This window comes from Crocodylus siamensis, chromosome 8, assembly GCF_052110815.1.
Source record: "Crocodylus siamensis isolate JL-2025a chromosome 8, ASM5211081v1, whole genome shotgun sequence".
NCBI lineage: Eukaryota > Metazoa > Chordata > Crocodylia > Crocodylidae > Crocodylus > Crocodylus siamensis.
This window is the reverse complement of record NC_143402.1, coordinates 52449769-52470371: the sequence shown is the minus strand read 5'-3', so window position 1 is coordinate 52470371 and position 20603 is coordinate 52449769. Positions and strand designations below refer to the sequence as shown.

The 20603-nt window shown below is 56.9% G+C and overlaps 3 protein-coding genes across 11 annotated transcripts in view; all 3 read right to left on the bottom strand.

Annotated features, from left to right (window-relative positions):
* CACNA1F (calcium voltage-gated channel subunit alpha1 F) overlaps window positions 1–1141 on the bottom strand; it is a 39353-nt gene extending 38212 nt beyond the window's left edge. The window contains exons 1-2 of the mRNA XM_090061549.1: window positions 1117–1141; window positions 106–376 (exon numbers count right to left, since the gene is read on the bottom strand). Coding sequence (XP_089917675.1) covers window positions 106–376; window positions 1117–1141 — 296 coding nt within the window. The remainder of the gene's footprint in view (window positions 1–105; window positions 377–1116) is intronic.
* Window positions 1142–5017: 3876 nt separating this feature from the next.
* On the bottom strand, window positions 5018–16558 carry CCDC22 (CCC complex scaffolding subunit CCDC22). Of its 9 annotated transcripts, none has more exons than XR_016443934.1 (18): window positions 16338–16558; window positions 16145–16230; window positions 15366–15543; window positions 14689–14821; window positions 14377–14483; window positions 13141–13207; window positions 12865–13031; window positions 12313–12528; window positions 12150–12221; window positions 11754–11873; window positions 10929–11048; window positions 10391–10507; window positions 10204–10305; window positions 9798–9919; window positions 9423–9530; window positions 8677–8736; window positions 5812–5886; window positions 5018–5323 (listed from the first exon to the last, which is right to left on the bottom strand). XR_016443934.1 is itself a non-coding variant. In XM_090060772.1 (18 exons), the coding sequence occupies exons 2-18, from the start codon at window positions 16192–16194 to the stop codon at window positions 5210–5212; spliced, it is 1902 nt and encodes a 633-aa protein (XP_089916898.1). In that variant the 5' UTR covers window positions 16195–16230; window positions 16338–16555; the 3' UTR covers window positions 5018–5209. The 9 variants fall into 9 exon arrangements, 2 of the variants coding, with proteins under 2 accessions (XP_089916898.1, XP_089916899.1); XR_016443937.1 differs by having other exon boundaries at window positions 9798–9895; XR_016443935.1 differs by lacking the exon at window positions 9798–9919 and adding an exon at window positions 8851–8946 and having other exon boundaries at window positions 8663–8736; window positions 16338–16556.
* Window positions 16559–16954: 396 nt separating this feature from the next.
* LOC149858527 (forkhead box protein P3-like) lies at window positions 16955–20603 on the bottom strand. Its single transcript, XM_090060902.1, has 10 exons — window positions 20569–20603; window positions 20387–20477; window positions 20052–20145; window positions 19703–19793; window positions 19483–19554; window positions 18902–19040; window positions 18559–18635; window positions 18231–18332; window positions 17992–18113; window positions 16955–17496 (listed from the first exon to the last, which is right to left on the bottom strand). Exons 2-10 carry the CDS (start codon window positions 20412–20414, stop codon window positions 17415–17417), a joined length of 807 nt encoding a protein of 268 aa, XP_089917028.1. The 5' UTR covers window positions 20415–20477; window positions 20569–20603; the 3' UTR covers window positions 16955–17414.

Here is a 20603-nt window from a genome sequence, read left to right as displayed (position 1 = left end):
TTTGACTCCTCAGCATTCCTTTCCCCACAGTTATGGCACCCAAGATGGCCATCCCTTGCCCCTGCTGTGTCCCCAAGATGGCCACTACAGGCAGGTTCTGGATACTTCCACTCGACCAAGCTGATGGCACCACGGCGCAGGGGGTTGGCCAGCCCCAGACAGAAAAGGGCACGTGGGGAGCGGTGTTCAGCACTGGGCCCCTGTGCCTTGTGCTTGCCGTGGGGCAGGCGCCGGCGTCCCCCAGCAGTACTGCCACCAGGGTGTGGGGGATCCCCAAGCCCCCCAGGGGGGGTGGCTGCCCCATTGGGCAGTGGCCAGGCCAGTGCCTGCCCTGCTGCCTCTGCAAAAGCCACAGCCACCACACCTGGGCCCTCACCTGTGGGGGAGTCAGGAACAGGGGAATCAGACCACCCTGGCCAGGCAAAGGCTCCCCCCAGAGCCCCCCTTCCCCACATAGGATGTCCCATTCAGTCATCCAAGGTCCCCCCACAATAAGTCTCCCACACCCCCCTTCTTCACCCCCAAGGCCCCATTCCTACAAAGCTGCTCCCCCAGACCCCCCCCCAACCTCCCAGAGCCACCCCATGCTCCAGAAGCCCCCACAACCCCTGACAGAGCCCACCCCAACCCCCGACTCCTCAGAACCCTCAATCCCCCAGAAGCCCCATGCCCCCCACAAAACCGTTCAAAACATGAATGCCGTGCGCACCTGGAGGCGAGCTCCTGCAGGCTCCCACAACCCCCATACCCTCAGAAGTGCCCCCCCACATCCACCTGGGCTCTCCCTCACGCTGAGCCTCGCAGTCTGTTCCCCCTTCCCCTCCCCTTACAGCCTCCCATCTCCCAGAAGCCCTGCCTTGTTCCCCCACACTAAACCCTCCCAATCTCCTAAAGGGCCCACACTGAGTCCCCTACCACACACCTACTCCTTAGAGCTCCCCTCAGAGACCACTTCCCAATCCACCTACCCTGTCTGAGCCTCCCCCCCCCATACACCTCCTCAAAGCCACTCTCCATTCCCAGGGTCTGGGGACAGTAGGAAGCAAGGCCCTCCCATAACTGATACCAGGGAGGGGGAATGGTGCCCCTGCCCCCCCCAACCCAGGATCCACTCACCAGGACCATGCTCATCAGGCTCCATTGGGGAAGGGTGGGGGGTGGGGGTTGCGTTACCAGGGGTAGAAAGCCCTGAGCCTGTGCTCCTCCCTGCCCTGAGCTTCCTCACTCTCACTGCCTGCCTAGGATTAAGAGATTAGAAGGGATTGTTGGGGGAGGTGGGAAGGGAGCAGCAGCTGAAGGCTTCTACCCCTGCTGAGGCCTCCAAGGGGGCTCCAGATACCCCAGACACCCCCACTATGTCCCTTGTCACCCCAAGAAGCCCCAGTTCCCAAGAGCTCCCCCCATAGCCTAAAAAGACTCCTATTCCCAGACACCCTGCCAGAGGCCTGATATACCCTCTCCCCCCGGGTCTGTGTTCCCTCAGACCACCCCCTTGTGAGCCAAGATACCCCTATCATGTCTCCCTGCCCTTGCACAGAGCTTCTAGCCTGCCAAAGGGATCCCGGAAGGATCCTCTAGGGCAGGGGTCAGCAACCCCTGGCACACATGCTGAGCATGGCACGCAAAGCCATTTTGCTTGGCACGCCGCAGCCAGCCCCGGCTCCAGGAAGCTGCTGCCAGGGATGGAGCCTGGGCTGCTCCCATCAGGTCTTGCAGCAGCCAGAGCCAGGGCTGTGTGCAACTGGGAGACTCCAAACAGCTGTACCGGGTTTCAGGTGGCTCCGGCACCAGTGTATGCAGGAGCACCTGGGAGCTTGCGGTGGGGGCAGGGCCTGAGGCAGCGCAGCCTCGGTTTCTCCCCCGCTCCCAGTAAGGGGGTGATGAGCCTGGCACAGCTGTTTGGAGCCAGCCAGGGCTCTGGGCAGCTGCTGCCAGCTGGGATCCCGGGCTGCTCCCAGCAGGCAGCTGGGACACTGCAAGCCCTTCTGGGAGCAGCCCAGGCTCCAGCAGCTACAGCCCGGAATGGGGGGGAAGGGCTTCAGGTGCGGGGCAAGAGGCAGCAGGGCATCCTGCCATGTACCCCTTGCCCTCATTTTGTTTTTCTGCCATGCCGGCACTCCAGTACCTTCTGAGGTAGGCATTATGGTGTTTTTCGCCGCTCTGGCCAAAAAACGTTGCCTACCCCTGCTCTAGGGCCTCTGCTTCCCAATACTTCCTACAGTGCCACCTACCCTCTCAGATGCCCTGACAATACTGTCTAAGGCCTCCTACAACTCCATGGCCCCCACGCCCCAGTTACAAAGTAGCCCCACCCACCAACATACCCCCCTACCCGACACTCCAAGTTGTGAAGAGGGGGGCACTGCCCCATGGGCTGCCTGTATTGCCTGCCCTAGCTCATTATGGGAGCCAAATTGGCTTGCCCTAGGGCATTCTGGGAGACTGGGTAGAGTAGGGAATAACTCCCCCTCCACACAGGTGTGTGGGGTTAAGTGGTGCCTTCGGGCAATGTTTCTCAGCTGGTGTGCTGTGGCACAATGGTGTGCTGTCAGATACAAATGGGTGTGCCACAAAATTTTGTAAGAAAAACAAGTCATACATTAGAAAAAGAAAAGAATAAATGAAACATATTGTTTATATATTAACCCCGACAGTGGTACTATCCGTAAACGCGTCCAAATTTTTGGGATCCTGGGGTGCCAACAGGTCTTGGTCTACTCCCACTCTGTCTACAGGCTGGGAGCCAGCACTCACTGGAGTGCTCTCCCATGGTCCTCCCTGCACCAGACCACACACTAAATAACTATTTACAATAATTTATTATTTACAGTAATAACAGAGATTGACAAATTCAACTTCCCATAAATAACAAACAAAATATTTCCAGTGAGTTCACTAATAGTCTATTAGTAAAGCAAATACTTATCATATAGCAAAAGCAATTATACAGGCAACCCCAGCTTAACGCGGTTTCACTTAGCACAGTTTTGTTATATTGCTAATTTAAAATACCTACCTGATTTCGAACCGGAGCGCGCTCCATCCACTCCATGCATTGACCTGGTATTGCGCTTCCAGGACCGGTGCAAAAAAAACAGAAAAAGAAAAAGAAAAAAACAAAACAAAACAAAAAACCTGATTTCACTTAGCACTGAGTGCATTTCATGATAGTGCTCAGCACAGGCATGGGAAATAAACAGTGGCGTCGACATCAGCATTGAGGGAAATGGCAAGTAGCAGCCACAGGAGCCTGGGGTCTGGAGAAGAAGTAGCAACAAGAAGGGGCGGGTGAGGGGGCAGGGCAGTGTGAGCTTGGAGCCCAGGCCTGGCAGAGCCCGGGACAAGGTTGCAGGAGCACAGGGTCAGAACAGCTAACAGGTGGAGAGAAGAGGTGGGGCCTGAGCTCCCCCTCCCCCACCCCCTGCAGCGATCTGTGCTGCCTGCCCTGGAAGGAGTTCCCGCTGGGCAAAGCGGGGCACGGGCGGGTGCGTGGCCCCACTGTTTACCCTGCGGCACAGTCCTGCTGCCTTTTCACCATAAATCCCTGGGCAGGCGAGTCCCTCAGGGCCAGCAGGAGCGCAGAGCCCAGGGTAGGGCTGCAGGAGCATGGGGTTTGGGCCAGCAGGTGGTGCAAAACAACTTACCTTTATTTACATTAAATCCAATGGGGAAATGGGTTTTGTTTAGTGCTTGGTTTTTCCAGAACCAATTAAGAGCGCTAAGCGGAGGTTGCCTGTATTATCAACTTTAACACTCGGTCAATTTATAACAGGTATATACACATAATCAGCCAGGTCTCCACAAAATCACTCTGCCCAAAACAAAGTAGTCTACTGTGCAGTGGCTACAGTGGAGCCCTGGGGAGCGGTGCTCATTCTGCCTCAGAAGAGGTGTGGTGATGCCATCATCTGGACAGAAGATGGGGGTACCTGTCAGAACCTCGGGTGCGGCAGCTCTGGAGACCAGGGTTTCTTCCCTTTTCCAGTCTCTCCTGGATGCCTGCAATCAATCACACCATTCTCCACACACTTCCCAAGGTAGCTCCCCTGTGTTTCTCAACTGTACTTTATTGAGCTCTCTGCTGGAGCTCTCACAAAGCCATGATTCCCTGCTGCTCTCCAAGAGAACCTCCTCTAACAACCCCTCCCTGATTCCCTCCAGTGACTCCCTGCACCTGGGGATCTTAAGAGTAGGGAGGGGAACCCATTTGCACGACCCCTGCTCCTTTAGTAAAGGATACCAGCCAATCCTGGGTATTCATTACCTGGTGGCTCCTCTGCCCTCAGTAGCAGCTCACTCAGCAACAATTCTTCTGCCAGTAGTCCTCTCAGAAGCAACTGTCCTGGTAGCAGCCCCCTCAGAAGCAAGCCTTCTCAGCACAGTTCCAATTATTCTCTCCTCAACTAGTCTCCCCATTTTGTTTTTTTCTGGGCTTCCTGCCCTGGAGTTACAGCTGTCCAACTACATGCATGCATTCCATGTGCACAACCTGCTACAGATCCTTGCTCCAAGACTGGAAACACCCTGATGAAAGTACAAGCTCTGAGGAAACCCTTCAGCACTTTTACATATAAAATTAGGTGCTGGCAGGAGGGGAAGGTGTGTGTGTGTGGGGGGGGTGTACTGCAGAAAAAAGTATGAACGTAAGTGTGCCTTGGGCTGGAAAAAGTTGGGAAACACTGCCCTAGGGCAAGCTGGGAGCTGCCAGGAGAGGACGAGCTAGACCCACCCACTTCCCACCCGCTGGGGCAGGGCTCCAGGACACCTGGGTTGTCTCCCCACTGATGGGGTAGGAGTCTGGATTCTCCAGAGGAGAGTGGGAAGAGCCAGCCCAGCAGGTAGTGGACCTAGCAAGATGGAGGGCAGAGCCATTAGGAAGTGGGGCATACAGGGTGGGACCACCTCTCCCTGGGCTGGGCCCAGCCCTAGCCCTACTCCCCAGGCACAGCAGAGCAAAAGGGGGACTTTGCCAGCCATCCCTCCCACCCACCCCCAATTAAAGGGCCAGACAACAATGCTCTGCAGATAGTGAGGACTTTATTAGACTTGTTACAATTGAACATCATGCCCCAGAATCAGCTGCATCCTGGCAGTGAAGGCAAAGTAGATCACCCTACCAACTGAGTATGGGAGGCCAAGCAGCTGTAACCTTGCCCCCAAAGTCTGGGAGTACTATGGGGAGACAAGTGGGGGTTCAGAGGGGGCAGGGTCAGGTCTCGTGGGTACGGGCAGCCAGACCGGCATTCTCTTGCCTTAGGGCCCGGAGATCCTCCAGGATGCGCTCCAAGCTGGCAGGCATCTTGGCCCCTGATTCACTCTCAATCTTGGGGGTGGGGGCAAAAAAAGGGGAAGATGGTTATTTAATTCCTTCCTGGTTGTAGCAACCATCATCATTAGGTTTCAGAGTGAATGCTCCAATAAGATAGCAAGTTTCATCCCCATCCAAGTACTGCTCTGTATTGGAGGGCCTCCCTCCCCAAATATCACAGCCCACTCCCTTGCAGCATGGCACCCCTGTATACCTGGGAATGGGTACCCCCAAATCTCCCTCTCCCTAAACCAAGCCCCCTTCCCTCCTAGCCAAAGAGTTAAAGACCTCCATAGCAGGGTCCAAGGACCACCACCCCCAAGGTATAAGGTTATCCCTCCTTGCCTGGCCTGTGCCCATACAGACTCCCATGTCCCCTATAACTTCCCCCCAAAACCTGGACCCCAAGAACAGACCTGCCTCCATTTCAGCAGCTTCTCCTCAGATGCCCCCTCCTACTTCAGCTCCCCCAATGTTTAGGGGAGGTTTAAGGAGTCCCCCACCTGCTCCTCCAGGTCCCGGATCTCTCTCTGGATGCTGCCGGCGTCCTCAATTGTCTGAATCAGCTGGAAGCAGTTCTGGGGGGGGGCACAGGCAGGGTTGCCCCATTTCAGGCATTCCCCAACCCCCTGGAAAGTCTCTTCTAACACCAAGCCCCTCCAGTACCTATCCCCACTCCCTAAGCACCCAAGTCCCTCCCCCACGTCAGGTCCTACCCTCTAGAACAGTTTCTCAACTTTTTTTGTACCAGGCAGAACCCATTTGTAAACAATGATGGCCAGTCCTGACCCAGTAAATAGTTTAAGTAGAAAACAGCCCCTGGCTCTGCTGGTGCCCCTCATGCCTGATCCACTGCCCCCAGTCCTAGCTCCCCAGTGTGCGTGCATGCATGCGTGGGAGAGGGGGGAGGGGGAGGAGCATAGGGGCCGCAACAGCCCCTTGGCAGGCTGGAGCTCCTTTAAACAAGAATCCATTTTTAAAGTTTGTTTGTGGCCCTCTCATATATTCTTGCAAACCACTTTTGGGTCATGATGACTAGGGTCCTGAGAAAATTGCCATTTCACGGACTGCGTGGATACTGCAAAATTAGCCCCGCGCCATGATTTGTAAGGGTTGCAAACCTGTGCCAGAAAAATGCACAAAAGTGCAGGTTTCCCTTTGCAGGCTGGCAGCATTCCAGCCTGCATGGGTAAACCTGCACTTTTGCAGCCTGCAAGCAGCTGCTGGGAGTGTGGTCAGGGCACAGCCAGGCAGCTGGATGAAGATAAGTGTATAGGGAGCAAGGGGGCAAGAGGGTTTGGAGGGCCGGGGCTTTGGGGACTGAGGAGTGGAGTTCCCTCTAAGCTGTGTGGCGTGCGCAGCCGCACAGGCACGCTCATGCTGCGCTGCCAGATGTGCCTGCGCAGCAAGCACACCTCACAGCTTAGAGAGAATGCTGCTGGGGAGGGTGGTGTGTGTGCGCCATAAGTGGAGGGAGAAAATGTTATTTGGGGGGAGGCTGAGTATACACCCCCTCCCCACCCAGCAAGTAAGTCTGTGGAGGGGAAGGGGTAGGAGAGAGAGAAAGGATGGGGGGGGGCACCATAGTGAGGGAGGGAGTGGAGCAGGGGCATGTGTGAATGGGGCCCCAGGGTGGTTGGTGGAATGTTCAGAGCCCAGGCAGCTGTCCAGGCATGTGGGGGGGGGCTCCCACCACTACATGCACCCCAGGGGATGCATGGGGAACACATGCCCCCCCGCCCCCCCACTGTGTGTGCGGGATGGATGCAGCCTGCCACTGTGAGCTGGTGCTCTGTGCCCTGCTGCCATTCCATGAGACGCCATGTGCCTGCTGCTGCTGGGCTGTGCTCCGTCCCCAGCCTGCCCAGCAAGAGCAGGCACATCATGTTGCACAGCTGTTAGGGCAATGGCAGCCGGGCAGAGCCCCAGCTCACAGCGGAAGCCCACTTCCACCCCATGCACAAGTCCAGGAGGCACATACCCCCTGTGCCTCTGCTAGTGTGTGTACAGAGGTAGGAGTCCCCCCTGTGGCCCTGGACAAACTCCCTGGGCTCTAACTGTCCCATGACCCAGCCTGGGGTCCCATTCATCCCAGCCCCTGCCCCTGCCCTCGTTGTGGGAGCCTCAATCTGTCCCTTCCCCTTCACAGACTTGCCTGATGTGGTGGGCAGTGCTCCAGCTGCTAGGTTGCAATCCTGGCTGTGTGCAGGCTGCGGCTCCATGTCTGTGTGCACCCCTCCCCCCGGGTGCTGCAGCTGCCTAGAGCCCACACCCAGGCTGCCCTGAGGCCCTTTGCACTGACACTGCTTTCCTGCATTTGTAGAGAAGCTAAGCCCCATTAGACCTGGCTATGGTATGTGCCTGCCTAGGTAAAGTATAATTTTTCACAAAATATTCACAAAACTACCAGAACCCATTTGCTAAGATCAATGGTAATTCTGTGAAAAATGATCCTTTACCCATGCACAAGCTGTGAATTTTCTACAAGAAAAACATGATTTTCTCATGGCAGTTATATAACCCATGAGTTGAGAAACGCAGCTCTAGAGAGCAGTGGTCTCCAAAGTGGTGTGCATGCACCTCAGGGGGTGCGTAAGACGTTCCAATGGGGTGCGGAAAGAAAATATTAGCACTTCTATTTATATTTACATAAATATACATATATTAGGGGTGCGTGCTCAAATATTTTTTACTGATAGGGGTGCGCGATCAAAAAAGTTTGGAGACCACTATTCTAGGGTACCTAAGCCCTGCCTCTAAACCGAGTTCTGCCTTTAGATCTAAGTTGTGCCCCCAAACATTCCAAACTCACACCAGCCCCACCCCTTGACCAACCAAGCCCTTTCTCCAGCTGTAGCCCTTCCCCTAAGTCTAGCTCCACTCCCAGCCCTGTCGCTGGACAACCTTAATCCAGGGGTAGACAACCCTCTTGCATGGGTGCCAGAGTATGGCACACAAAGGCATCTTGATTGGCATGTGCACCCCAGGGAAGGGGCCAGGGCTGCACTGCCACAACAAGGATCGGGCCCCTCACAGCTCCTCCACTATCTGCCCATGGTATACCAACAATCTTACAAATGGAGGGCGAGGGAGTTTTTGGCACTCTTCCCAAAAACGCTGTCACCCCCTGTCCTAATCCACCCCAGACCATGCCAGCCCCTATCCTCCCACGTCTAGCTCCACCTGTAGACCACCCAAGCCCCTCCCTTAGAGTACCCCAAGCCCCCTCCCCAGTATAGCCCTAACCCGACCCAAGCCCTGTGACAAGTAATAGTAATGTACCCCAACCTCACCCAACCCCTAGAGCACTCAAGTCCTGCCCATCACAGCCAGCCCGTTCCCCAGAGCACCCACCTTGCCCTCCTCACCTCATGAAGCGCAGCCAAGTACTTGTAAGCCTTTCGCACTGACTCGTCTCGCTTGGCATCCTGGAGAGGGGGGGGCATAGTCAGGAGGCCCCTCCCCTTCTCCAAGCCCTGCCCCCACCACCCAAGAGAATCTACCTCCTACAAGCCAGGCTCTATTTCCAGCCACCCCCACACCTTAAAGATAAGCTCATCAGTAACAGCAAAGGTCCGCTCCAGCTTCCCTGTCAGCCCGTTTATCTCCTTCTGCAGCCCCCGTGTATCTGACAGCACCTGGGGGTGGGGAGAAATGGTGATCTACTGTCCCCTGTCCTGGGGGTGGGAACAGCTTCCACTGGTCACTGCCAGGCCACCTCAATGCCATCGTTAGGCTTTACAATGAACAACCCTCTGGGACAAGTGTTCTTCCCTCTCCTCTCTCTGGGGGTCCCCAAAATATCCCTGGGCCCCCCTGTCCCAGACCCCTCCCACTTGTCCCAGACCACCCCATTTGGCACCCCCAAGCCAAATGGGAGCTTGCAGACCCCACCCCTTCTCCAAGCCCCTCCCCTACATCTTCAGCTCCCACCTCCTTCCCCAAGCCCCTCTCCCACGTCTCTCCGTGCTGCCCTCTTCCCCTCCAGCCCAGCACTCTGGCAGATAAACCCCTTTTACTGTTGCCAAGGTGGGAGGGGAGGGGGCAAAATGGGACTCCCTCCCGACCCACTCATGGCTGGGTGAACCCCCTGCTGCTCCTTCGCCCCCCTCACCTTCTTGATCTCTTCCTTCTGCTTGCGGATGTTACTGACAATCTCCAGGATGCGCTGGGTGTAGGCGGCCCGGGACACAGCACGGGGCAGCCCCTCCAGCTCCAGCACCTGGGGGGGACAACAGGGAAATGGGAGGCTGTCCCACCCCACAGACACCCTTCCTTCCCCTGCCAACAGATACTGGGCTGAGAATGCTGGCAAGGTCAGGGGCAGAAAGGGCCGGAGATGAAGCAACAAGGACTTGGTGTGATGCACAACAGGATCGGAGGCAGGGCAATGGGCTCATGCGATGCACAACAGGGCCAGAAGTGGGGCAATGGGGGCTTGTGCCAGTGCTTTCCCCTCCTAGTGCAACACCTCAGAGGCGACACTCACCGTTGGAGAGTCCATCCCCTGTGCATCTTGTGTGGCCCTGTCCTCCTTGTACAAAGTCTCTGGGGGCAGCTACTCATGGGCAGGCCCCTGCAGGTAACCTGCCAAGTTCTCTCATGACAGCTCTGCGTGACAGTTGCCACCTTATGGACATGCCCGTGTCATGCTGTCCCTTGTGAGCCCCATGTCACATGTCCCCCCCCGTACACTCTACCAGCTCCATGCAATCCCCCTTTGTGTGAAGAGGCTCTCTGCCATCGCTATGCAACACCTCCTCATGCAATAACTCCGCAGCATCTTGTGATGCCCCTGCATGCGACAACCTATGCTGCTACCCCCATGAGTTAGTGCCCAGCCCCTGATTATGCCACCCCTGAGTGATGCCCCCTATCTTGTGCAAGGCACCCACCAGCTGCTGGTACAATTCCTCCTTGCGCTGGGCATCGGCAGCCGTGCTCTGATGCCACTCATGCAAGGCCTTGATATCCTGCAAGCGTCGTGATGATTCCAGCTGGTAGGGGAGCAGTTGGGGGGGTGTTAATGGGTGAGGGGGCAGGGCTTCCTGAACCCCCTGCCCTGGACAGGGTGGGTCTCACCTGGCGGATGTCTCGCAGCCCTTTGAGGCGTCGGCACTCATCCAGCAGGGGGCGCCGGTGCTGTTCCCACTGCCCTGCCAGTGCCAGGATGCGCTGGACACTGCTCTCCACCACCAGCTGGGGGCACCTCTGTCATTACCAGCTGCCCTGTGGGCCCAGCACCTCCCCAGAACAGAACCACACTCCCCCATCCCGCTAGCCCCACCCCCTTCTTGCCCTTGCCCTAAGACCCCTCCAGTTCCACCTATTCTGCTCCCTCCTGAACAGCCCTCTAGCCATACCCCTTCTCCTGGCCCCACCCCAAACTCCTCCCACCCACTAGCCCTGCCCCAGGCCCTTTTTAACTGCTAGCTCCATCCCTCCTGGGGCTTCCCAAAGTCCTTCTAGCTCTCCCTTTCTCCAGGCCCAGGCTCCAAAGCCCTCCCACCCCTGCAGTTCCACCCCCCACAGCACCTCCTGCTCACCCCACTAGCTCTGCTCCTCCTAACCCTGCCCCAGGCCCCTCCAAAGCACCCACCCCACCAGCCCCTCCCCCAACCTGCAGCTTGGCCAAGTTGCTGTCTGCATCAGGCAGCAGCTCGACTGTGCGACGCTTGAGGCGCAGGTTCCACTCCCGGCTCCCTAGGGCCTGGCACCACTGAGATGTGTCTTTCTCTGTCTGTGGGGGTGGGGGAGGGGTCAGATCAGGGCCCCACAGCCAGCTGCAGCCCCACACACAGATCCCCCACAGAACCCCAGAGCCAGCCACATGCCAGCCCTCAACAGGCAGCATCCCCAAAGCCAAAAGTCCCTCCTAACAGATCTCCCTAAAACCAGGTGAATCCCAACTCCACCAAAGCCCCTCCATCTGAACCCCAGCAATAGATTTCAGAGTGAAGAGGCCACCCAGTTCAGCCCCACTATAGACAGTCCCCTCAAGTCAGCCACAGTCCCTTGGCCCCTTCCCAAAAATAGATGCATCCCCCCCACCCTCTTCTTCTGAATTCAGAAGTCCCATATTAAGTGTCAGAATGAACACACCACCCTTCAGTCTTCCTTCAGTAGTGCCCCCCAAGTTCTCCCCAGTCAGCCACAGCCCCCCATAGCCCCTCCCCAGAGCCAGCTGCATCCCAGCCCCCTCTGAGCTACCATCCCTGAACCCCAACATTAGATTTTAACATGGACAGACTACTACCCCAAGCCCCAAAACAGCTCCCTCCCCTCAAAGCGCCTCACTCCCCTCTGGTTTTTAGCACAGAACCAGCTACATGGCAGCCTCACAAAGAGTTCCTAGTTGGAAGCCTGATGTACAGGGTCACAAGTAAACACCTACTTGAGGGCCCCCTCAGAACGAGCTGCCCCCTTTGGCCTCCCAACCTCTTACCTGCATCAGTCCCAGCTCCAGGGTTTTCACCTCCCCACCCAAGCCAGCAATCTCAGCCTCCAGCTGCCCCAGCTCAGCCCGCAGGGCTCCCAACTCCTCTTCCTGTCGAGCCTGCACCTCCTGGGGGAAGTTAAGAAATAAAGTAATGGGGAAGTCAGAGAGCAAGAAAAAGCTTGGGACCTTTCCTAGCCCTGACTGCTGCCAGGCAGCCATATTAGGTTCCGGAGTGAATGCAGAGACACGCTAGACCTGATTTTCCCCACTCAAATACCTCTCTCCCCCCTGTGGGGAGTCCTCCCAACCTAGGAGCCATCCCTCCTTCATCATAGTCCTATCACCTCATAGCAGCAGACCCTTCCCATATATTGGGGTGCAGCCAACCCCCTGACCCATTACCTGCTCTGAGGTCTTAGCTGAAGGCAGAGACTCAGCTGCCACCTGCATCTGCTCCGTAAGAGTCTCTGGGCCCTGGAGAATGGGAGAAAGGAATCGGCAAGGGGGCTGGGAGCCCACACACCTCCCCCTTTTCAGCCACATCCCTGCCCCACCCAGGAGATACCTGTTGATGGGCCAGGCGCTGGGCACGAGTGAACCGGGACCCCTTAGTCAGAGTGGGCCCCCCAGAGCCCCTCACAGCCCCAAATGATCCCAGCAGCCGAGTCAGGTCTGGAGCCTCTGGGGCAGGTGGAAGGAGTCCGCCTAGGGGAGTACAGACTTGGCGCAGCTGCTCCAGGAGACGGCGCCGCAATGGGGGTATGCCCCCCACAGCTGGAACCTGGAACAGGAGAAGAAAAGACTGAAGGGGGCTAGGAAGTGGGGACCCAAGGAACCCAGAAGTTCAGGCACTGCCCCTGCCAAGGCACCTCCCCATTAGGTTTCAGAGTGAACAGCACCTACCCTGAATCCCCTCATCCAAGCCCCTGGACACAGCCCCAGAAACCAGATGTCTGCCTCCCCAACCCCCGCACACTGCTCACATTAGCTTTCACAGTGAACAACCCTCACCCTGAATCCCCTCACCGAGCTCCCCCCCACCCAGCTTTGCCCACTCCCCAAGCCTGTGGGGGCAAGTAAGATCCCCACTTAGACTCCCCCTTTCCCTACCACTTACTGGCTGCCTCAGCCGGTTGCCCCCCAGCCCCTGGGTCCGATCCTGGGAGGGCAGCTTGGCAGTGAGCTGGGCAGTGTGAGCTTCCATCAGGGAAGGGGCTGGCCCAGGGCAGGGGGGCAGCTGCTGGGGGACGGGGGGCAAGAGCACCTGAAAGTATTCCTGGCACTCTGTGGAGGACAGGCAGTGTCAAAGCTGGGCGTCCCCCAACATACCCCCCCCCCATCTAGACCCCACCATATACTGCCCCCTACATCACCCCCCCACCCCCTCCAGTACCTTTTGGACCCTTGTCCCAAGGCAGCACCAGGGGCTGGGCCTGGAAGGGCATCTGCAGGCTGGAGCCCTGGGGTAGAAGATACCATGGTTAGCCACTCCCGTGGGGCAACTACCCCCACCCCCGGCCAAAAAACTACCCCAGACACCCCCCAAAAGCACATGGAACAGGTGAAGATTCCTCCCTGCCCCATGCCAACCACTTGCATCCAGGCTCACTTTAATATTAAATATCTTGATGAGTAAGTCATTAATATTCATATAATTAAATGCCACCAATCTTATTAGTGTAATTATAACAGAATATATAACATAACATAAGAATAGTACATGCCTATTATATATGCACTTATCTGTACCATATGACATACTTTATAATATTTATATAATATATACCATGCACATTAAAAATACAAGACATATAACCCATGCAACATACACATTATGTTCACCTAACACATGTATAATGATGGCTATAAATACAATTAATACATTTTACATTATGTACACGCAAAATATATATATCTAGTACAAAACATGCAACACGTTATTTATCCAGGAGTCCACAGGACCCAGGGCACAGGAAGCCATTACACGCATGATATAACATATATAATGCATGTGTATTGCATGTATAGTATATTACATAACTACATAATTAATATACATAGATGTATACAATGTGTTATATGCATGGTATGGGTATAGTATGTAACGTAATACATAAATTACATATTAGGTAAGTTACCTATGCACATAATATGTATACGTAATACAGAGAACAGTACATGTAATACTGTGTATATTATTACTTATGTGCACATTCCAGAAAATTGTTAGGGTTCACAAGCTTCTTCCCCCCATCATTCTTGACAGGCAATTTGCTAGCGTATATAACATGCTATAAGTAATATGTATATATCATATAGAATACATGTATATGTATGATCTTCACATTCCACACACATATTCATTAAAGGCAGCTATAAGGCACTGTAGTATGTTACATGCAATATAACATCCAGTCCCACAAGCATAATGACCATTGCTACGTAACAATTCATAATTACTAAACTGACCATTACTATTAATGACCCATTGCCCCCCGCCCATGACCCCTTGAAAGCTGCTTTCTTGTGGGAGAAAATGACTCAGCGCCTTGTTAGGCTGCAGCCCCAGATGCTGGTGGGGGAGACCAGGCCTGCAGACCCCCCTCCCATGGGAGCCAAGAGAACCCACCTGCAGGCGCTGGAGCCAGGGAGGGCGGCAGGCAGGGGGCACCCAAGGGGTCTCCAGCTGCTCCTGGATGCAGGTTGCCAAGGTCCTGAGCAGCACAGCTGATTTCCCTTAGGGGACAGCATGGGGATGGGAGGGGGGTCAGGACTGGCCGGACACTCCTCCCCCACCCCCTCCAAATACAGCCCTGAGCTTCCCATGACCTCTACAGCTGACTACATCTCCCCCTTCCCATGCTGTTATACTCAGCCTATCCCAGATGCTCCACCCCAGAGCTGGACTTCCCCCCAAGCCTCCCAGCTGTCCTCCTAGTACCATGAGGGTGCCCAGGGTCCTCAGCTTCGTCCCGCGGCAGCTTCTCCACCAGGAAGAGCAGGAGGCGTCGGATCTCGGGCTCTGTGCTGTACAGGAAGGTCTGGTACCCCACATCCCCAGGGGCCCCCAGCGCCTGCCAGACCCCCCCCCCCAACAGCTGTCAGGGCTTGAATGCCAGGGTTCTGCATCCCCAGGGACCCCCCAGAGTCCCACCAGTGTCTGGACACCTGGGTTACACCACCCTGGTGATGCCCATGGCCCCCAAACACATGGGTTCCACATCCCCAGGAACCCTCAGAAACCCCGTCAGTGCCTGATGCCTAGGTTCTGCCACCCAGAGACTCCCACATCCCCCACCAGTGCTTTGACACCTGGATCTGCATTCCCAGGGGCCTCCACAGAGCCTGGACAACTGGGGTCCCACCATCCTGGGGGGGCCCCCACAGCCCCCACTGATGCTCACACTCGTGGGTTCCACATCCCTAAGAATCCTCCAGATCCTTTCCCCCCACCTTCCCCACCAGGGCTCTCTGGGAAAGGGAGATGGCTCTAGGGCATTAGACTGAGAAGGAACTAGTAGCCCAGATGCCGGGGTTCTTTCCCCACTCTGGGAGAGGAGTGAGGCCAGCTGCATGGGAGCAGGAGGGATCCAGAAGCCCAGACCCCTGGGTCCTCACCTGGCAGGCCTGGGCGAGGTGGGTGCCGAGGCGGAACCGGGCTGACATGCCAGGGGGGAGGCTGGGACTGAGGCCAGTGCCCAGCATGGGGTCAATGACACGGAGGCAGCACACAACAGCCTCCACAATTAGCTCCGTGCTGAAGTCCCCAACACACTGCACCTCCTCGGGCACCTCCCTGTGGGCACATGGGGGCAGGGAATGCAGTCAGCTCTGGAGTAAATGCTGGGACCAGACCAGTGTAACTGCTTGGGTGGTGGGAGGCTGAGATGTGGCCAGCTCTGGGGTGTGGGGCTGGGAACAACCAGGTATAATGGACTGAGATGCAGCCAGCTCTTGAGGTAGGGTTGGGGGGAAGAGCAGCTGGATAACAGCTGAGTATAATGGGCTGAGATATATCCAGCTCTGGGGTGGAGCAGCTGAGGAATAGCTGAATATAGCAGGCAAAGGTGCAGCCAGCTCTGGGCAATGACAGAGGATAACACTGTTGGGGAAGGGCTCAGATGCATCCATCTCTGAGGTGAAGCATGACTGAGTACAACAGGCTAACATGCAGTCAGCTCTGGGGTCAAGTATCTGAGAAACAACTGAGCATAACAGGCTGAGATGCAGCCAGGGGGACGGGAGACTGGGAAATGGCTGGGTATAACACCCCGCAGGGATGGCTGAAATGAAGCTAGGTCTTGGGTGGAGAAGCTGGAAAACAGCCAAGTAAAATAAGAGGCACCCAGCTCTACAGTAGGTGGTGGGGTGGCCAAGTGGAACGTGCTTATACTTACGTGCCCAAAAGCCGCAGCGAGTGGATGAGGATCTTGTCCACCTCCTCCATGGTCCTAGGCTCCTTGGGAGGGTCCCGCAGAGCCACCTCGGTAAAAAGAGAGGGGTTTCAGTAGAGAAACAGTCAAGCCCCAGACCCAGCACCAGGACGCTTGGGTTCTCCGAGATGGAAATGTGGTCTACAATCCTGGACACCTGGATTCTGCAGAGGCTGGGAGGTGGGACCGGACAGGGCTGGGAGCCCGGACACTTGAGCTCTTTGTGAACTCTGGGATGGAAATCAGAGGGTGGAAGGTTTGAAGGAAAGAGGAACTGCCAGCCTTGGTTCCTCTCCTTGTAAGCAGTCCAAAGAGAACAAGAAAGAGAGTCACTAGGCAGACACAAGGGCTGATGGGAAATTGAGGCCAGCCCTGGTGTATGTTGGGTGATTGGTCCAGCCCCTCCCTAAAGCCCCACAGTGCATGCAGGGAGATGGAGTCCTGCCCCTCCTCTCCCCTCAGTGCATGCTGGGAGATGAAGTCCACCCTCAGGGCATGTTATGAAATACCCATCTGCTCCTCCCCACATCCTCCGGGGTAACATCCAGCCCCTCTTCCAGTCCCAATGCATGCTGAGAAGTGGAGACCACTCCTTCTCCTGACAACCTAGTGCATGCTGGGTGGTAAAGTCCAATCCCCCTTATGCATGCTGGGTATGCAGCCCCACTGCATATTGGGAAGTAGAGTCCAGCCCCTCCCCCTAACCCAGCGTATGCTGAGAGTCCAGCCCCAGTGCTGGGAATAACACCTCCACAGGAAAGCAGACTCTCAGAATAAAGGTTGCCAGCACTTTATTGCCTTGGGTCCAGCAGTTCTGCCTCTCTCCGCTAATTGCGCCCCACTCCCAGGCCCCCCAGGATGCAGCACACACATCTGGTTTGCACACAAGGGCCCAGCCCATGGCCTACCCCATCCCCATAAGGGGCCGTTGCCATGCTATCCTCATGCAAGGCCCCATCCTACGAGGCAGCCACAGCTGTGGAATGGTGTCAGCTGCACATGGTTCTGGTGCAAGGCCCTCATCTTCATATGCTCCCCTCATGCAAGCCACTCTGTTTTGTACTGGCTCAGTGGCTTGGCTCTGACCCTTATTGGAGGGCTCCTGGATTGAAGGGTGGGGAATGATGCTGGGGGTGGAAGTAGGTGGGAGGAGGGTGGGACCACTGGCTTCAGCCAGGTAGGGGTTACAACCCTTGGCCCCTCCTCCTTCTGGGAGGCCCCACTTTCAGCCCCCTCAGCTGATGGGGGCTGGGCGCCAGGCCCCTTCAGCTGGGGCATAGGGCAGGTGGGGCAGAAGCCCCCTCAGGTCCGGGTCCCTGTGAGGAAGGAGGAAAGAAGAGAAGTCAAGTTGCAGTCCAGCTCCTTGTCTCCACCCCCTTGGCTTCTGACACTGTCCCCTCTCCTTATGGTTCCATGCCCCTCTGTGGCTCTCCCCAGGCTTATTAGCCCTGCCCCATCCTCTAGCTCCATCCCCCAACCTGTAGCCACACTGCCTAGGCTGTCCTCATCTTGCTCCGCCTCTTCTTTGGAGCCCTCCCCACCCTAACCCTTCCCTGGCTCCACCCCTTTTCCATAACCCACCCCCACCTATAACTCCTTCCATCCTCCTCTGGCTCCACCCTCTTACATGTAGCCATGCCCCAATCTCTAGCTCCTCCCCTGACTCCCAGGCCCTGCCCCTGCCTGGAAGCCCCACCCCTGAACCTCTATAACTCTGCCCCTTCCCTTCTGGCTCCACCTCAGGGCCTGTTGGCTCCCCACCCAACCCTCTGTCTCTACCCCTGCCCCATAGCCCCACCCCTGGGCGGTACCGGGGGAAGCGCTGGCTCCTCCTCCTCTGGAATTCACCTTCATCAACCGTCCACACAGCACCTTTCACGTTCTCCACCCGCACGAAGCACTTGTGCAGGCTCAGGTTGTGTCGCACGGCATTCTGGGAAGGCACAGGGGGCGATGTCAGGGCCAGCAGGGCCCCTCACTCTGAACCTGGAAACAGCTGCCCCTCCCATCACCCTGTGGTGCCCCTCACTCCTGACCCACAGCCTCTCACCTTCCAGGTGGCCGTGTTGTGCCGAAAGTAGCCAAAGCTCCGGCTGAACCAGTGGTAAATCTCATTCAATGTCAGCTGCCTCTCGGGTGACTCCATGATGGCCTGAGGGGGGAGCAGGGGGGAGGCAAGAGGTCATGGGGTGGCTGCAAGTTAGTAGTGAAGGGCACCGCAGTGTGATGGGGGAGCTGTGGGTTGGGGGAGGGGGACGGCACTGATCCCCTGAGGCTTAGTGGGGGGGGGTGGGGGGAGGGTCCAGGAATAATTAAAATTCCACCACCAGAGTCTGGAGAGGGATATGAAATGGGGGGGGCTTCAGGCTGTCACTCACCCATCGGATGAGGGCAGCATAGGTGAAGGGGGGCCGGGCAGTGCTGACCCTGTAGTATTCCAGGCTGGGCCCCAGCTCTGTGCCAGAAGGACAGCTGTCAATCACAGGTGCTGGCCCCACCCTCCTCCACTCAGCTCCATCCCCTCCAAACATCCCACTTCCCTCCCGCAGTGCCCAGGCTTCAGAAGTGCTAGCCCCAACCTCTGTTGACTCCCTACCAGCCCTCACTCCTCTCCCATAGCAGGGAAGGAACCCAACCATCTGGGCTCCCAGGCCCCACCCCTGCTTTGGGCCCCCAGCTCCAGAGTTCAAGGGTCAGGATCCAGGCACCCATGACACTCACCTGGGTAGAAGCTAAGGCTGTGGTGCCCCCAAAGGGGTGTCTCGAGGGTGTCTTTTGCGCTGGCAGCAGGGGAGGGGCCCGGGTGGAGCCAGCCAGGAAGAGGGAGGGGGGTGCTGGCCTGGCCCTTCCCCAAGGCAACCTAGAGGTGGTGAGAACAGGTGAGGTCTTTGGCCATGCCCCCTCAGTCTTAAGCCCACCTCACCCTAACCTGTGGCCCTTTTCTGACTCATCCCCTGGGGTTTCTGGCTGTACCTACCTGCAAACTTGGCTCCAAGCATGGCTCCACCTTCTCCAGTCCACCCTACCCCTTAGGTTCTCTGTACCTTATGCCCTGTCCCTTCCACCCTTGGGCACCCTTGGCTCCACCCCTTTATCTACCTTCCATATGAAGTGCCCAGGCCCTGCTTTTTCCTGGCAGGCCGTGCCCCCTCCACCACCATGGTCCATTTCCCTATGGGGTTTAAATCCCATCCCTTGCCCTACACGGTCCTGCTCCTTACATAAGGCTACTTCCATCTCTGCCCCCTTGGCCCCTCCCTGGCCATGCCCCCTGGCCTTTCGCCCCACCCCCAACTCCTTACCATATCCAGGGCAGGGTCAGCTCCAACCAGTTGGGTCTGCATCAGCGCCAGGCGCTGCCGCTCCCGGACCAACTGTTTGGAGAAGTGGAGAAATGAGAGGATGAGAGACATAGGGATATCCTCCATGGCCCTGCCCCCTGGTGCCCCTCACTTCCAACCCGCTACCCCCGCCCCCCATTGTCTCATAGTGCCCCTTACTCCCAACCTGGAGCCCCTCTACCTGCTGCTCCAGTTTCTGGACGTACTCCTTCTGCCGTACCCACTGGGTCACACCTACATGGAACCAGGCAGGGTTGCAGCGTGGGGGGACTCTGCCATAGAGTAAGTTGGGGAGGACATCAGAGCTCACGGAAAACTCAGGGGTCTGGACTCCCACCCACCAGCTTCACTCCCCTCCCAGACCCAGGAAAGAACCCAGGTATCCATGTTGCACCCACTAGCCCCCCAACCCCTCTCAGAACCAGAATAGAACCCAAGCATCCAGGGTCCCAGCCCCACTGCTGCTGTCGACCCCCAAGAACCTTTCCTTGCTTTAAGCCAGTATAGAACCAAGGTGTCCATGTGCTCACCTCTCAGCAGGGCTGGGGTCTGGAGTGGGAGGATTCGGGGGGGGGGCATCCTGGGCAGGGGGGTCTCTTATGGGACACTCCAAGCTGCTGCCCCCTGTAATGAAAGGAGGAGGCTCTCAGCTTGGGGGTTGGTGCAAGGGATGGGATTTGGATCCACCTCCCAGCCTCAAGCCCCACCCCACAGATGCCCATACCCCTTTTAACCATGCCCTTGACCCTGCCATTGTTCTGGCTCTGACCCCTGTGGGATTGGGGTCACTCCTCCCTAGCCCCACCCCCAGTCCCATTAGCCCTACCCCTCCATTTTGGCCACGCCTCCTCCTTGCCCTAGTTACCATATGCCAGAGTTTGGCGCGTCCTCATGACCAGCACCCCAGGCTGCTGCGTGGTCAGGTGGGGGGGGCACAAGGAGCTCGTAGCCAGGAGCTGTGGGGCAACGAGGGGGGGAATGGGGTCCTGGGAGAACCCAGGCTTCCAGGCTCCCAGCCCCACCCTGCTGTAACCCACCAGCCCCCACCTGCTTCCCAGAGCTGGGAGGGAACTCAGGCCTCT

Coding starts and splice junctions, on each gene's coding strand:
- CCDC22 (XM_090060772.1), bottom strand. CDS start 16,194: ATGGAGGAGGTGGACAAGATCCTCATCCACTCGCTGCGGCTTTTGGGC. Junction 14,822..15,365: donor ACCTCGCCCAGGCCTGCCAG/GTGAGGACCCAG, acceptor GGGGTCTGGCAG/GCGCTGGGGGCCCCTGGGGA. Junction 13,032..13,140: donor TTGGGACAAGGGTCCAAAAG/GTACTGGAGGGG, acceptor TGTCCTCCACAG/AGTGCCAGGAATACTTTCAG.
- LOC149858527 (XM_090060902.1), bottom strand. CDS start 20,414: ATGAGGACGCGCCAAACTCTGGCATATG. Junction 18,333..18,558: donor ATGCTGCCCTCATCCGATGG/GTGAGTGACAGC, acceptor CTCCCCCCTCAG/GCCATCATGGAGTCACCCGA. Junction 17,497..17,991: donor AGGAGCCAGCGCTTCCCCCG/GTACCGCCCAGG, acceptor CCTTCCTCACAG/GGACCCGGACCTGAGGGGGC.